This window comes from Salvelinus fontinalis, chromosome 6 (genome assembly GCF_029448725.1).
Source record: "Salvelinus fontinalis isolate EN_2023a chromosome 6, ASM2944872v1, whole genome shotgun sequence".
Classification (NCBI taxonomy): domain Eukaryota; kingdom Metazoa; phylum Chordata; class Actinopteri; order Salmoniformes; family Salmonidae; genus Salvelinus; species Salvelinus fontinalis.
The window spans coordinates 30,108,454-30,125,625 of record NC_074670.1 but is presented as its reverse complement, the minus strand read 5'-3'; the positions used below and the strand labels follow the sequence as shown (position 1 = coordinate 30,125,625).

Here is a 17,172-nt window from a genome sequence, read left to right as displayed (position 1 = left end):
TTGAATGTTAAATGGTGGAGGGGTATGGGGTGGGGTGTAGTAATGAAATGTAAAGAAGTTTTATAACAGTTTTCTACAGTAACTAATTAACTAAGTGACTACAATTGGTGCGTTAAATTAGGGACACAATTCACAACATCAACCAGTCAGAATTCACAGTAAAAAAATGGGAAGGTTTTTTGTTTTCTCCAATTCATCATAAGTCATTACATTTTAATGTCACTAGGAATAACATTTAGATGGAAAGAGTTGGGAGCATAATCTTCATCAGATTCTGAACTATCCCATTTTTCCCGAACTGTCCTGGCTTTTACCATGCAGAGGTAATCGGACCTGTTGTCAGTATTAGGAGCACCACACCCTCTGTGCCAATAGCAGTGGGCACTGGGCATTCCAGTGGGCAAGTATGTGGCAGGGCATTCAAGGTATAATCAAGTCTTGATGCCACATTTCCTTGCCAGTGTATTGTCTGTATTGGTGATGTCATGATATTACTGTATGTTATATTTTCTAGATTGTCTTATCTTCATAGTGTGTCACTTGTCTGATTTTGTGATCTTATTTGTTTTGGTTGAAAGTTTATCTCTGATTGATTGATCTTCCTGCTGAACAGTATTACTAACAGCAACCACTGTGACGTTTCCCTGGAAAAATATACAATGCAACTGTAGAAAGGCATATCTAATACATATATACAGTTAGGGGATATGGAGAGGAAGGGACATACACCTCATGCATTTTGGATAAGAATGCGGTTTGTACTGCACACCTTGAAAAATGTAAGTCTTCAATTCTCAATGTCACTTGGTAGCTGATTATCATGAATGTTATGTATCTGTTACCAGGACACCCATATGTCAACTTTTTATGTTAAACCTAGCCCATTGGCCAAAATAGCAGAAAGAGGTGTTGCCCTTTTAATACACGCTGACTTGCATATAATGGACAAAGTTTGAGTAAATACATTTTATGGAGTCTGACTAATTTCGTAATTTAATACAGTACCTTATTCTTTATCACACCGCCACACCCAGCCTAACTGTAAAGCACGTTATCTAGATATCTATTTACTTGTTCCTTTCACACAAAGAATAAAAGAAAGAAAAGCCAGGGGATGAGGGCAGGCTTAGATACAAACAGAGGCATGTCTGTTCTGCCCTAGCTTCAGTTCCCCTGATGAACAGAATCATCCAACTCTTTTACAAACCATGAATGCATCCAAACCACTTCTGCCCATAACAATCTAACAAACTTGATTTATTATTTACAATATTTAATCCCAAAATTATTTGGATTTTTTTCATGCAAAGTTTAAAGCTCCAATGCACGGTGACTTCAAATGTTTACAGATAGTTACATCTCACAGATTTTTTTAATAATGGTGGATGTATTTAATCAGATTGTCAAATATACATAACATTGGTGTTTTACTCACTGGGTTGGGTTTGTGGAATAGTTAACTTCTTGGCATGCTAGTTTCCTATCTCAAAACATGTCTTACATGCGGAATGGAATTAGATCTGGATCTCTCAGCCCAAGTAAAAAGGTTTGATTTACAGTCTTTGAAAACAATTAACTTCTTGTTAACTGTACCTGATAGGGTATTGTCCTTAGTGGCACCCTTACTCATTCTTCTTAAATGTTAATTGCAGGATACATATTTTGACCCCATTTACTGATCTAGGATCAGCTTTCTTTTTTACAAAGGTTAAGCTTGCCTTCAGTAAAGACGGAAAATATAACTCAACCCATTACCACAAGGAAGCCAAAATGGCCAGCCTGGCCTCAGAGCTATTAGAAACATAATTGATGTATTTCGGAGCACGTCAAGACATATGATACCTTTCAATGGCCTGGTTACTTTAAACAGAAACTAAAGTAGGGAGGTTGGTCGGGGAGGAGTAACATATACTAAATGGAGTGCCTCGGATTTACGTACAGAATAATACGAAATACAAATGGAGTCAATGGAATGGTAACAACCACATGGAAACCACGTGTTTGATGTCTTTGATACCATTCCATTGACTCCATTCCGGCTATTATTATGAGCTGTCCTCCCCTCAGCAGCCTCCACTGGTAAAAACATTAGGAATAAAATAACATTAGAACATCTGCATTGCTTGCTGTTTGGGGTTTTAGGCTGGGTTTCTGTATAGCACTTTGTGACATCAGCTGATGTAAAAAGGGCTTCATAAATAAATGTGATTTGATTTGAATATTACAGGTTGAAATTACAATCAGTAAGCCAACGCCATGATCTTCATTCAGATACTTCAGAGATAATTGGACCATTTGTACAGAATTGTCATTGCTCCCGTGCATATTACTTCATAAGGCCATTTCAGATGGTCTTCCTACCCAATTGACTGGAGCTTCTGGAGGAAAGAGAAGTAGGGAAGGGACAACAAAAACAACCAATCGTAAAAACAGTAAATTACTTCAATTAAATATATACAGTATCTTCAACATTACATGAGCGATGTGTTTTCTTAGGAAGTTATTTCAATGTGTTTAATCAATATGTATGTTGACACATCTCTACACACCTATATCTACAATAATCAGTAGTCTACCTATTCAAACCTCTCATTGAACCCCATCCCTGATGTATGGAAGGAAAGAAAGCATTCAGGGGAGATTGTCTCCTGGAATTGAAAACATGAAACTACACTTCCTCTGTTGTCTACCTGATAGTACAACTGAAGTACATAAGCATACAGAAAGTGTGTCACCTACTGTACCTGTGTGTCAGTACTCGTTCACCACATACATCCCTGTTCGGTTTTTCGATGGTCCCCCCATTTCGTCCTGTATCAGAGAAAGTATCATCTCATCAAAGGTGTAAAACAGTCTAAAGATAATACTGCACACAAAATAATTTACAGGCAAAATGAATTTTGCAGTCTGTTTTGACCTGTTGTATAGAACTGCAATGTTAGCTTATCTTGCAGATGTCCGTCTGTTCTAAAGCCTTAGTTAACAAAGCCTGAAAGACATCCACCCGGCTTAATTGCAACAATAAATCAAACCAGTGATTCATCAATTAAAGGGGCTTTGGGAGGAGAAGGTCATGTAAAGAGAACAGAGTGGTTGTGGATTACAATGTGTCTGTCTGCTGCTCTGTTGCCATAGAGACAGGTGACAGAGGGGGCACTCTTCTCAGTATATGCTAGTCAGTCTTGGAGCAAATGTTGGCAGACTAGTACGGAACGACCATGCTCAATAAATTGATCAAGGAGAGTTGGAGGCTGTGAACAAATAGTCCTCCAATGTCTTCCACTGTCCCCTTTTCAAAACAACATAACAAACATGTTCAAACCACTGCTAGCAGCAACACATAATTAAAAAATATATCTACGTAAATGTAACACAATTATACGAAGTGCATAAACACATATACGCAACAATATCCTTATACAGTAGATTGAATATAAGCAATGTGTAAGTTAACTCAAACTGTACATTTCCAAAACTAAACAAATGCATGATGCAAATCTATGATGCATACATATCAACGCTAGAAAAAACCTGAGTAATTCCCTCCTCACTTCACAACCTCTCATGTGTGTGTGTGTGCTTGAGGTGTGCACTGCAGTGTGATGAACATGCAAGTCTCATTAGTACAGTCAATTGTCTTTTTGTTTGGTGTTAAGGGAGAGATCTCACTCTCCCTGACGTTGGTAGATCCCATGGCATTTGTATTTAGCATCCCTTTCAAAGCTCAATCGAGCATATATATTTTTTATGTCCACAATAAACACTACCTTTGTTCAGTCAAATCATGGTGTTGCCAGTCATTCAAAGTCATATTGATGAGTAACATGCCCCATACAGGAAGGTCCTTGGATGATAACTCTGGTATCATCCCTCATACGTACCCAAGGCAAGATTAAAGCTACAAAGTCACAGCTCACAGATGATTGTGTTTAATTGGTTGTCTGGTCTACCAAGAACATCTGCTTACAGTGGGGGAAAAAAGTATTTAGTCAGCCACCAATTGTGCAAGTTCCCCCACTTAAAAAGATAAGAGAGGCCTGTCATTTTCATCATAGGTACACTTCAACTATGACAGACAAAATGAGAAAGAAAAATCCAGAAAATCACATTGTAGAATTTTTATGAATTTATTTGCAAATTATGGTGGAAAATAAGTATTTGGTCAATAACAAAAGGTTATCTCAATACTTTGTTATACACCCTTTGTTGGCAATGACAGAGATCAAACGTTTTCTGTAAGTCTTCACAAGGTTTTCACACACTGTTGCTGGTATTTTGGCCCATTCCTCCATGCAGATCTCCTCTAGAGCAGTGATGTTTTGGGGCTGTTGCTGGGCAACATGGACTTTCAACTCCCTCCAAAGATTTTATATGGGGTTGAGATCTGGAGACTGGCTAGGCCACTGCAGGACCTTGAAATGCTTCTTACGAAGCCACTCCTTCGTTGCCCGGGCGGTGTGTTTGGGATCATTGTCATACTGAAAGACCCAGCCACGTTTCAGCTTCTATGCCCTTGCTGATGGAAGGAGGTTTTCACTCAAAATCTCACGATACATGGCCCCATTCATTCTTTCCTTTACACGGATCAGTCGTCCTGGTCCCTTTGCAGAAAAACATCCCCAAAGCATGATGTTTCCACCCCCATGCTTCACAGTAGGTATGGTGTTCTTTGGATGCAACTCAGCATTCTTTGTCCTCCAAAGTTATATTTTGGTTTCATCTGACCATATGACATTCTCCCAATCTTCTTCTGGATCATCCAAATGCTCTCTAGCAAACTTCAGATGGGCCTGGACATGTACTGGCTTAAGCAGGAGGACACGTCTGGCACTGCAGGATTTGAGTCCCTGGCGGCGTAGTGTGTTACTGATTGTAGGCTTTGTTACTTTGGTCCCAGCTCTCTGCAGGTCATTCACTAGGTCCCCCCGTGTGGTTCTGGGATTTTTGCTCACCGTTCTTGTGATCATTTTGACTCCACGGGATGAGATCTTGCGTGGAGCCCCAGATCGAGGGAGATTATCAGTGGTCTTGTATGTCTTCCATTTCCTAATAATTGCTCCCACAGTTGATTTCTTCAAACCAAGCTGCTTACCTATTACAGATGCACTCTTCCCAGCCTGGTGCAGGTCTACAATTTTGTTTCTGGTGTCCTTTGACAGCTCTTTGGTCTTGGCCATAGTGGAGTTTGGAGTGTGACTGTTTGAGGTTGTGGACAGGTGTCTTTTATACTGATAACAAGTTCAAACAGGTGCCATTAATACAGGTAACGAGTGGAGGACAGAGGAGCCTCTTAAAGAAGAAGTTACAGGTCTGTGAGAGCCAGAAATCTTGCTTGTTTGTAGGTGACCAAATACTTATTTTCCACCATAATTTGCAAATAAATTCATTAAAAATCCTACAATGTGATTTTCTGGAAAAAAAATTCTCATTTTGTCTGTCATAGTTGAAGTGTACCTATGATGAAAATTACAGGCCTCTCTCAGCTTTTTAAGTGGGAGAACTTGCACAATTGGTGGCTGACTAAATACTTTTTTCCCCCACTGTATGTGGGGGTTTGATTTCGAAGATAAGCAACTTGGTGCATCAATGAAAATAGGTGGCTTGGGGGGAGGAACATGGCTTGGAACGCTCTCTGGAAGCTACAGGGGTAGTTCGGCTGAGAGGGTAGAGGGGAAGGCTAGTGTTTCCCACGCCTCAGGTTTCCCTGGTCAAAACCAGAAGGGCACAAAGAGACATCTATCTAACACTGAGGCAGAGCGGCCAGTCTTAGTAACCATAGCCAACCTGCTGAATGCAGACTCCGAGTCTGTGTCTATCTGGCCTCTCTGCCAAGACATAGGACTTACATTAGGCTTGCCATTGGGCACTTCGAAGCGGCTGTGTGTGGAGTACATTTGGATGTCTGCCCCGTGGTTGATCTGGTTATATGGGCTGAAACTTCCATATCTCTGCCGACAGCACAACCACACTAGCTGAAGGTCAAGAAAAGACAAGAATCATAGTACTTTTAAAATGGCATCCTTAGCATGACATACTGTAACTGTTATAGCAGGGTTGTGGCTGTTTCTGAGAAATTGGAGGTCTACAATGCATTTAAGGATAAACAGTGTGCATCTGTGTGTCTGTTTGTTTTTGTACTCACCAGCAGTATTAGGAGAATAAGGAGGATTAACAAGGTCAGGGCAGCCAGTATCAATAGAGTGATCCCCCATTCTGGGACTCCCTCTCCGCCCACAGCAACTACAGCTGCAGCATTCTCTGTGGTCTTATGTGTCGCCTCCGTATTCTCTGTGTTCTTATGACTGGTCGTTTGGCCCGTGGCAGCCTGATGCCTGCTTGTTGCTCTCTCAGTAGGGGCAACTGGGGGGTTAGATTGGCCCGAGGTAGTTGTTAATGGAGAGGTTTTACGGAAGACTGTCGTGCTACTGGTCTGGGGAGGATTTTTAGGGGTAATAGGGGTGGTTGTGTTGCTAATTGTATGGTTATGGTCTCCAGGAATATGGGTGCTTACGTTGCTAATTGCTATGTTATGGTCCCCAGGACTAGGGCTGGTTATGTTGCTAATTGTAATGTTGTGGTCTTCAGGAGCAGGGGTGGTTATGTTGCTAATTGTAGTGTTATGTTCTTCAGGAATATGAGTGGTAATACTGCTAATTGTATTGTTATGGTCTTCAGGAATATGAGTGGTAATGTTGCTAATTGTAGAGTTATGTTCTTCAGGAATATGAGTGGTAATGTTGCTAGTTGTAGTGTTTTGGTCTTCAGGAATATGAGTGGTAATGTTGCTAATTGTAGAGTTATGTTCTTCAGGAATATGAGTGGTAATGTTGCTAGTTGTAGTGTTTTGGTCTTCAGGAATATGAGTAGTAATGTTGCTAATTGTAGAGTTATGTTCTTCAGGAATATGAGTAGTAATGTTGCTAATTGTACTGTTATGGTCTTCAGGAATATGAGTAGTAATGTTGCTAATTGTAGAGTTATGTTCTTCAGGAATATGAGTAGTAATGCTGCTAATTGTACTGTTATGGTCTTCAGGAATATGAGTGGTAATGCTGCTAATTGTACTGTTTTGGTCAGGACTAGTGGTGGTGGTTGTGAGGGTATGACTACTTGTGATACTAATTGTTGCAAGACTGGTGATGTTGCCAGATGAAATCATTGCTGTAGATGCAGTTCCATCCCCGACCCTTCCTGAACGGCTAGCCGTACTAACTAAGGCAGCTGTAGTAGTCGTTGCTGCAGGGGTATTTGTGGTAGATGGGGGTGAGGAAGTTACGGTTGCTGTTGTACGTGCTACAAGAGGTAGTGTGGCTTTTATTGGAAGTTGACCTAAGGAATAAAGAACATATTTATATTTGCTTTATTTTTACTAATAACAGTTTAAGCTATTTACAAAACCGTTTTTTTAACATCCAAATGAACCAGGCTGCTACACAGCAGAAGTAGATGAGGTTGCCATCTTCTTTACCTTCAGTATAGGTGAGGTCCAGGTCAAGGGTTTTGGATTTATTTGATTGGATATGAGTGGAAAGTAGACCTTTAACCAAAGTTGGAATGATCATGAATGTAGTCCCAAACATTAATGTCGAGTTTGCAATGACTGATCCATTACTGCAAGAGTGAGACCAGTTGTCAAAAACAATTATAACGTAGAATTGTCAATGTCCTTAAGAATGCTATTTTTTTTCAATGGCAGAATTTTAAATTCAGCATTAGAGCTCACCTGAAGATTATATCAAATACACCCATATATTTGTCAGACTCTGGCAAAGCGCTGTGGACGTCATCCATCTGAAAAAGAAAGACACAGCAATCAGAGGAGCACTTTAGTATTATCCTACAAGGCATGTCTGCACACCTTTACTTGTTTTAATATTGAGGATATTGTAACAGGTTGTAAGGGAGGTATCTATAGTATCCTTGTCTATGGTGTAGTGGAGTGGGTCAACTGGAGTGTGAGCTAGTAGCGATGGCTCGTTTTTGCTGTTTACTGTTAAAACAGTGCTCACTGCTAGGTGATGGAGAGCGGATGATGTTGGTGACATAGAAATTAAATGAATAGAACAGCCTTGGGAACATCTAACCCTGGCAATTTGAGAGGTAAACTCATTGGTACACTCGCAATGGTTGCTTGGTATAAATGCAGTAAAAAAGTCAATGGAACTTGACCAAAACAATGGAAATGCCATGGAAATGTGTGGGGGAAAAATGCCGTGGGGGAAAGATCCCGAAGCTCACCAGCAAAATGTGCCTACATATATAGGCTATTGTCTATGTGTGTATTATGCTTGTATAGATGTCAACCCCAATACATTTTCATGTCATCATCACCAATCAACTGCATTACAGTTAAAAGCGACTTTGACGTCTACCACTGATTGTATGCTAGCTATGCTACCGGCTTATACGGACAAGAGTTAGCACTTAGAAGTCACTTCTTCTAAGCCTGAAAGGGACTACTTCTAAATGTTATGCAGCGAAAACAGTCAAATATATCAAAATTAGACTTTAGTAACCACATTGTGGGCCTGTTAATATACATCAATCATGACGTATTTGACGAATATCCACTTTGTTAGATCATATCTGTTGAATGTGCGCCAATCCAGTGTCATTCTTCTATACCCCACGATCTGTGTTCCCTTGACTTTTTTACCGCATATATTGTGATGCAATAATTTCCATAGAAATGTTCATTCAAATGATGTTAAGTAATGTGGCTCATGCAATATAATGTATTTTTTTAATTTCAGTTGAGTTAAATCAACAAATCACAGCATATATTGATGGGTACACTTCCTGCTTTTACTTCCTGCTGTAAGGGCTGTCGTTCTCCTCTTCCTCGGACGAGGAGAGGAGGATCATCAGACCAAAATGCAGCATTAGGGAAATAAGCCATCTCTTTATTTGAAAACGATGATGGCAACACGAAAAAACAAAACACTTTCAAAAATACAAAACAAGAAAACGAAGTAGACGAAACCTGAACATAAACTTACATAACTAAACGTAACACTTACGGACAGGAAACAGACTACATCAAAATAAACGAACGAACAACCGAACAGTCCCGTATGGTGCAAAACATAACACAGATACGGAAGACAATCACCCACAAACAAACAGTGAGAACACCCTACCTAAATATGACTCTCAATTAGAGGAAAACCTAAAACACCTGCTTCTAATTAAGAGCCATACCAGGCAACCCAAAACCAACATAGAAACAGAAAACATAGACTGCCCACCCAAAACACACGCCCTGACCATAAACACATACAAAAACAACATAAAACAGGTCAGGACCGTTACAGAACCCCCCCCTCAAGGTGCGAACGCCGGGCGCACCAGCACAAAGTCCAGGGGAGGGTCTGGGTGGGCAGTTGACCACGGTGGTGGCTCCGGCTCTGGACGCTGTCCCCACACCACCATAGTCACTCCCCGCTTCTGTCTTCCCCTCCCAATGACCACCCTAAAACTAACATCCCCTAAATGAACGGCCAGCACCGGGACAAGGGGCAGCACCGGGACAAGGGGCAGCACCGGGACAAGGGGCAGCACCGGGACAAGGGGCAGCACCGGGACAAGGGGCAGCACCGGGACAAGGGGCAGCACCGGGACAAGGGGCAGCACCGGGACAAGGGGCAGCACCGGGACAAGGGGCAGGTCCCGGCTGAGGGACTCTGGCAGGTCCCGGCTGAGGGACTCTGGCAGGTCCCGGCTGAGGGACTCTGGCAGGTCCCGGCTGAGGGACTCTGGCAGGTCCCGGCTGAGGGACTCTGGCAGGCCCCGGCTGAGGGACTCTGGCAGGCCCCGGCTGAGGGACTGGCAGGCCCCGGCTGAGGGACTCTGGCAGGCCCCGGCTGGACGGCTCTGGCAGGTCATGGCTGGACGGCTCTGGCAGGTCATGGCAGGACGGCTCTGGCAGGTCATGGCAGGACGGCTCTGGCTGGTCATGGCAGGACGGCTCTGGCTGGTCATGGCAGGACGGCTCTGGCTGGTCATGGCAGGACGGCTCTGTAGGGAGGAGAAGGAGAGACAGCCTGGTGCGTGGTCTAGGCACTGGCTGCGCTGGAGAGGAGGAAACAGCTGGAGAGAGAACCCGGAGAGACAGCCTGGTACGGGGGGCTGCCACCGGAGGACTGGTACATGGAGGTGGCACCGGGTCTACCGGACCGTGAAGGAGGACACGTGCTCTTGAGCACCGAGCCTGCCCAACCTTACCAGGTTGAATGGTGCCCGTAGCCCTGCCAGTGCGGCGAGGTGGAATAGCCCGCACTGGGCTATACTGGCAAACCGGGGAAACCACTCGTAAGGCTGGTGCCATGTATGCCGGCCCGAGGAGACGCACTGGTGGCCAGATGCGTTGGGCCGGCTTCATGACATCCAGCTCGATGCCCAACTTAGCCCTCCCAGTGCGGCAAGGTGGAATAGCCCGCACTGGGCTAAGCACGCGTACTGGGGACACCGTGCGCTTTACCGCATAACACGGTGTCTTACCAGTACGACGCCTTCTACCTCCACGGTAAGCACGGGGAGTTGGCTCGGGTATCCTACCCGGCTTTGCCACACTCCTCGTGTGCCCCCCCCAAGAAATTTTTGGGTCTGACTCACGGGCTCCCAACCGCGTCGCCGCGCTGCCTCCTCATACCAGCGCCTCTCAGCCTTCGCTGCTTCCAACTCCTCCTTGGGACGGCGATATTCCCCTGGCTGAGCCCAAGGTCCTCTACCATCCAGGATCTCCTCCCAAGTCCAGGAGTCCTTATTGCTCTGTTGAGCACTCCCTTGCCGCTTGGTCCTAGTTTGGTGGGTGATTCTGTAAGGGCTGTCGTTCTCCTCTTCCTCGGACGAGGAGAGGAGAGAAGGATCATCAGACCAAAATGCAGCATTAGGGAAATAAGCCATCTCTTTATTTGAAAACGATGATGGCAACACGAAAAAACAAAACACTTTCAAAAATACAAAACAAGAAAACGAAGTAGACGAAACCTGAACATAAACTTACATAACTAAACGTAACACTTACGGACAGGAAACAGACTACATCAAAATAAACGAACGAACAACCGAACAGTCCCGTATGGTGCAAACCATAACACAGATACGGAAGACAATCACCCACAAACAAACAGTGAGAACACCCTACCTAAATATGACTCTCAATTAGAGGAAAACCTAAAACACCTGCCTCTAATTAAGAGCCATACCAGGCAACCCAAAACCAACATAGAAACAGAAAACATAGACTGCCCACCCAAAACACACGCCCTGACCATAAACACATACAAAAACAACATAAAATAGGTCAGGACCGTTACACCTGCTTTTCTCCAATGGGTACACTTGCAATGGCCGCCAGTCCACCCATTTACCACAATTGACTTGAATGGGGACGCCCGTTCTATTAATTATATTTCTATGGTGGGTGACTTGTTTTGGCAAGCATGAAGTATCTGCAGGACAAAGAGTTATTTTGTGGGTATAGACTGAGTGATGAGTTGAAGCTCTATGGACAGACTTGAGCAGTAAAAAAACACAGACTCTTACCATCTGTTCCACCTGTTTCCTCAGCTGTTTGTACTCCTTAGAGCTTTGATTATTGAGTGACTCAGTGTAAATCTGGTTGGTGATTCTGACGCATAAATAGTATGCGGACAGCGTAGCTGGGGTGGTCTTGTCACTGCTGCTGGGTGTTGCCCTCCGTAAACGGGCAACAGGCACAACATCAGCAAAGAAAAGGAGTGCTGTACAGGAGAATGGGAAACAAGCCGAAATTCGGGAATTAGCAGAAATACTGTTGCACAGCCATCTAATAAATTACTGCCATTACCCTTAGAGACTGACTAATTGAAGTGCCAATTACAGCCAATAAAGGTAGCCTTGTACTGTGGAAATGATTATCTGTAAACAGACACTTTGAGTTGAAAGGGGGATCACCATCTGTGATCTCAATCACTGCAATAATGCATTATTTGGACTAATTTAATCCAAAACAAAGTTTGCAAATGTGTTTTCTCTGTGCAGGAAATAAGTTGTTTTGTCTTATCCCAATATTTGATTGAGTGGGGTTGATTGTAAATCCATAATACTATTCTGCTACTGCATAACCCTGAAGACATTTTATACATTATGACAGATTATGATAGATGTTTTGCTAAGATTTAAAAATCTTCTCAGTGTGGGTTTTAACTCCAGTATATTGGCATCACTTGAGGCACCTGAGGAAGCAACTTAAAATTAAAAAAAATGTCATCAAGAAGGCTCCAGAGCAGCCAGGGACAAGAGAATCATGAAGAAGTGTTATTCTGGTTGTGTGCTGATAAGGTTTGACTCTCCGTAAACCACAAAGTATGATTTACTTAGATACAGGTTACTGACAAATTAAAGGAAACACCAACATAAAGTGTCTTAATTGGGTTTTGGGCACCACGAGCCAGAACAAGTGTAGGTGTTTAAGAAGTGTAGGTTACAGTACAACACAGTCCAATGCTTCCCATGCAACAGTGGTTCCCAACCTTTTTCGGTTACTGTTTCACCAACAGAATTTTGCTCTGCCCGGATTACCCCTGAAGTACCCCCCCATGTGCATTTTACCAGTAGGCCTATGGTCTCATGAGTCTTCTCAAGTACCCTCTGTGGATAGGCCAAGTACCTCCAGGGGTCTTAGTACCCCTGGTTGGGAATCACTGCCCTACAACAGAAGTCTTTAAAGAAATGTAATGTGTAAATGTGTTATAGGCTACATATTTTAGTATAATCAATCAATTAAGATGCATGGAAGAGTAGATAGATACATAGATAGATACATAGATAGATATGTTTTCTGCCATACCTGAAACAGCCAAAGTAAGAATAATCCCAAATTTGATTGGTCTTTTCTCCATGATGTATCAAACAGGTACACTAACGTTTTTAAAAGAAAAAACAAATACACACAGTGGATGTTGGGAATTAACCTGGTTGCTTTCTTGATGAGAAACTATTTCTGTCTGAAAGAAACGGTTATTTTATCATCCAGATAATTGTGCAGGTAGAACAGGTGTATGGAGCGGGGCGGACCCTAGAATATGAGTGTGCACGTTGGAAGAGAACGTAAATATAGATATTCGTGGTGTATGACGCCAACCAGTGGCCAGAAAGATTTATCGGAGTATCGGAGTATCAGTTTCACCTTGATGCTGTAAACCTTTGAGAAGCAAGGCACAAAAAATGCATGAGGCAAAATCAACAGCCTGACACAGCCACTATTTAGTAAACTGAGGGAAACTACTCTCAAATTCATAAATGGAGCAATGGCAAGGACTGACAGCCAATGAGGTCGACATGATGTTTGCAAAGACTAAAATAACAACAAAAACATAAACCACCCTTTGATTTTGATAAACGATAGGATTAGTCTTGTACTAAAAGTTGTACTAAAATCATTTATATCTTTCCAGAATAAATGGGTGTGTATCATTCATTGAAATTGATATTGAACAACAGGAAACCCTTACAAAAAAATATTTCCGTTTTGAAACTGCAGTCGACTGTGGTATTTTGGACGCAGTGATTGCAGAATATCTACACAGCAAAATTACTGCAGTAAAAAAAAGTTTTTATTTTGGACCCAGTATTTGCAGCATACTACAGTTATACTGCACTCTAACTGCAGTCTGACTGACTTTCGTAAGGAAGATTGTGCACGCCATTCACAATTCCCCTCATCCGTATGTGGAACCCTTGTCTTCTACTCAGAAAACAGATGACTGCGGTATCTGAATTAAGGACATGCAGTGGTTAGCCTACTGACTGTTCTATTTTTCCAGAAACACAAGCGAGAATGCAATTGAAACAACTACGCAACGTAAACTAGCTGGTTAAGCTTGCCTACAACCTGCAACAATGAGACCTTTTCTCCCTGATAACAGTAATCAAATACACATTGTGACACAACTTTCTTTCTCCCTATCCCCCTCAATCCCACCCCCTCTCTCTCTCGCGCACACCCTCTCTCCTATAGATGGGACATATATAAAGGTCAGGGAACAAGATGTGACGTAGTTGGGGACATGTAGGCTACAGTTCTGTGTACTGGGATGTCAGGGTATCGAAACATTGAGGACAGGGAGGTGACTTATAATACAAACACTGCCAAGTGGATTAACCTTCTTTGTACTTCTTGGCACATTCGCCACTCACGTTGTTCTGCCACCCTATTTCACAACAACATTGATGTAAAAAGTGTAATCCTGCTTGCAATCCTGAGGCTTTGAAAGTAAACCTGGATTCTTGAACAGAAATATGGGGTAATATATTACAACTGTTTTCACTTGTGTGAGGAAAATTCCATTGATTTAAAAAAAATAAAAGTGTGTGTATGATACCCCAGGCTGTAGAACAGCGACATTATTCATGCATCACGTTGAAGCACATTTTAAGCCATGTGATGACTTGAGTCAGTGCTGCTCTGTTGTCTGCAATGATGGAGGAGTGGTGTGAGTTGGTGACCTATTTCGGTACATAGATATTCCGCACTCTTTGGCAATCTCAGCAGTTTGGCACTTGATATGTGTGCTACAACTCCACCATCATTACTGAGTGACAACACCTCACCCTAAAGATGTGTTCAAGTTGGATGCAGGTGACATTTCTCCTTGCACACTTGATTGTTGGTAAGATTATTGAAATGCACAACATCTACTATTGTTGTATATGACTGTACATTAAATATCAAGTTGCAGATGATTTAGTCTCTATAGTCAGACTTTTAACTATGTGTATGCTCTCCCACAGCAGGAGGAGTGGTATACCAGTACCCGGGGTCACTAACAGTGGCAGAGGGTACCAATGTGACATTTCACTGTGACATCAGTGAAATGGGAGGGGAATGCTCTCATATTGTATGGGTGCAAGTGGGACCTATGAGAAAGCTCACACTCTGGCCTCAAAAAACCTACAGTGTCCACACCAACAAGGCCTGCCTCCTGAACATCATCAATGCCAACAGGACAAGTGTGGGCATCTTCTACTGTGCTCTGCTTAATGGTGCCATGCTGAACATGGGCAATGGGAGTGTGCTGGAAGTCTCTGGTAAGATCAGATGCTTCTCCATGGTTTATATTAGTGTTCATATTTTCTAGTCCTGGGAGGTATACATTTGGTAGTTATGCCATGTCATGTATGTAATGTCTTCTCTCTTCCAGACCCTATCACCTCTGACGCTACTCTGGAGGTCCTGGTACCTGTGGACTGGCAGGAGGTCCCCTCATCCCCAGTCCCACTCATGTGCCTGGTGTCTGGACTGGATCCCAGTCAGGCCAGGGTGTACTGGGAGGTGGAGGGGAAGGTTCAGTCCTCAGAGCGTTTACCTGAGGTTCTGTCAGAGAAGCCAGCCAGTGTCAGAGTCCAGCTCTCTGTACCTGGCCATACCTGGGCTGAAGGTGAAGAGATCACCTGTGTTATGGAGAGTACCAGTGGGGTGAAGATGAACAAGACAGTCAGCAGGATGGGTAAGAGAGATCGCCCCAGGGCTATGGGTTCATTTGTTTAGAGTGTCTCTTTGTATAAGTTTAAAATGATGTAGAACTCTTATGTGTCAAAACAAATTGTGCATTTTTAGGAATGGAGCGGTCCAGACAGGGAATGTTTCTGGCCATCTCTTTGGGCGGCATGTGTATCCTTCTTTCTATTGTGGTGATGATCATCACCTTGTATGTCTGCAGACTGAGACACGACCATCGTAAGTACTGTTTGTATTTGATTAGTTATTCATGATTGATGACTTTTCTACATCTATAGCAGCAGTATATTATATAGGCTATCAACAGTATCTTTAACATATTGTATCATAATATTTCCAAAGGAAAGAAACACAACCAGGACGGAGCACAGGTAAAAAAACTTTTTAAATAAATGTTTGTGTATTATACTATTCTAAGTATTATTTTTGTGAGATTATACTATCACTACGTTTTCTACTATTACTATTTCTAATGATGATGGTGGTGTTTTCTTGTCATTCAGGGTCTGACTGAGGTGCAGTATGCCAGTTTAAAGTTTGGAGCTGGTCGTGGGAGACCCTTACCTATGTTACGGATGTGAAATGGCTAGCTAGTTAGCGGGTACGCTCTACAAGCGTTTCAATCAGTTACGTCACTTGCTCTGAAACCTAGAAGTAATGTTGCCCCTTGCTATGCAAGGGCCGTGGCTTTTGTGGAGCGATGGGTAACGACGCTTCGTGGGTGTCAGTTGTTGATGTGTGCAGAGGGTCCCTGGTTCGCGCCCGTGTCGGTGCGAGGGGACGGTTTAAAGTTATACTGTTACACCTACAGCCGCAGCTAAAACAGACAATATAAGTAGGCTAAAGCTGCCCTAGTAAGACCTTACATGTGAATTACATTTTCTACAAAAACATAAAAGAAGTGCTTATTCATTCAGGGTCATCGGTTTGTCAAAATGCTCCTGTGCTTTCTTGCTTATGTTTTCTGACCTACTTATTTGAGTCAATGATGTAAGGATTTTTGCCTTTAGAATAAGGAACTAATGTAGTCAGATTGTGTAGTCATTTTACAAGCTTTGTGATTAAAAATCATTTGTCTTGTTGAAATAATAGCCGAATGTAAATTACATTAAAGACAAATACAAGTTTAATTTATGGAGTGACCTAATTTCTCTAGTCATATGCTGATTAGATTTTTGTGATAATAGTCAGCAATAAAAATGGGTCTCAGATGGAATCTTTTTCATCTCCAACATAAATGTTGTTGCAACATACTTGCTCAGCCAGTACAACAGCACAGCTCCATTTGATGGTAAGCATTTTTGTCCAAATGCTCTGCCTCTTAGTATTTAAAAATATCTCACAAGTTAGGTGCGTTCTATAACTTAAATGATGGAGCATCTTTCATCTCTGTGATGTTGCACCAAACCCACAGATTTACATCATTTTAGCAGACGGTCTTACCCAAACACAAGCTATTTGAGAGTGGAAATAATTGATGTATTATCTATTTATTTATTTAACTAGGCAAGTCAGTTAAGAACAAATTCTTGTTTACAATTACAGTGGGTTAATTGCCTTGTTCAGGGGCAAAACGACAGATTTTTACCTTGTCAGCTTGGGGATTTGATCTAGCAACCTTTCGGTTACTGGCCCAACACTATAACCACTAGGCTACCTGCCGCCCCAAC

General features: G+C 42.5%; 3 protein-coding genes across 3 annotated transcripts; 1 reads left to right on the top strand and 2 right to left on the bottom strand.

The window, feature by feature from the left end:
* Positions 1-28: 28 nt before the first annotated feature.
* Positions 29-7,321, bottom strand: LOC129857605 (uncharacterized). The gene is made up of 4 exons (XM_055926035.1): positions 6,143-7,321; positions 5,847-5,972; positions 2,745-2,811; positions 29-2,378 (listed from the first exon to the last, which is right to left on the bottom strand). Exons 1-3 carry the CDS (start codon positions 7,157-7,159, stop codon positions 2,752-2,754), a joined length of 1,203 nt encoding a protein of 400 aa, XP_055782010.1. The 5' UTR covers positions 7,160-7,321; the 3' UTR covers positions 29-2,378; positions 2,745-2,751.
* On the bottom strand, positions 7,209-13,019 carry LOC129858592 (uncharacterized). The gene is made up of 5 exons (XM_055927917.1): positions 12,833-13,019; positions 11,548-11,744; positions 7,724-7,791; positions 7,423-7,611; positions 7,209-7,329 (listed from the first exon to the last, which is right to left on the bottom strand). The coding sequence occupies exons 1-5, from the start codon at positions 12,882-12,884 to the stop codon at positions 7,209-7,211; spliced, it is 627 nt and encodes a 208-aa protein (XP_055783892.1). The 5' UTR covers positions 12,885-13,019.
* A 1,464-nt stretch (positions 13,020-14,483) lies between these two features.
* On the top strand, positions 14,484-16,610 carry LOC129856700 (uncharacterized). Its single transcript, XM_055924432.1, has 6 exons — positions 14,484-14,654; positions 14,776-15,072; positions 15,186-15,491; positions 15,602-15,721; positions 15,845-15,873; positions 16,006-16,610. Exons 1-6 carry the CDS (start codon positions 14,603-14,605, stop codon positions 16,081-16,083), a joined length of 882 nt encoding a protein of 293 aa, XP_055780407.1. The 5' UTR covers positions 14,484-14,602; the 3' UTR covers positions 16,084-16,610.
* The last annotated feature ends 562 nt before the right edge of the window (positions 16,611-17,172 follow it).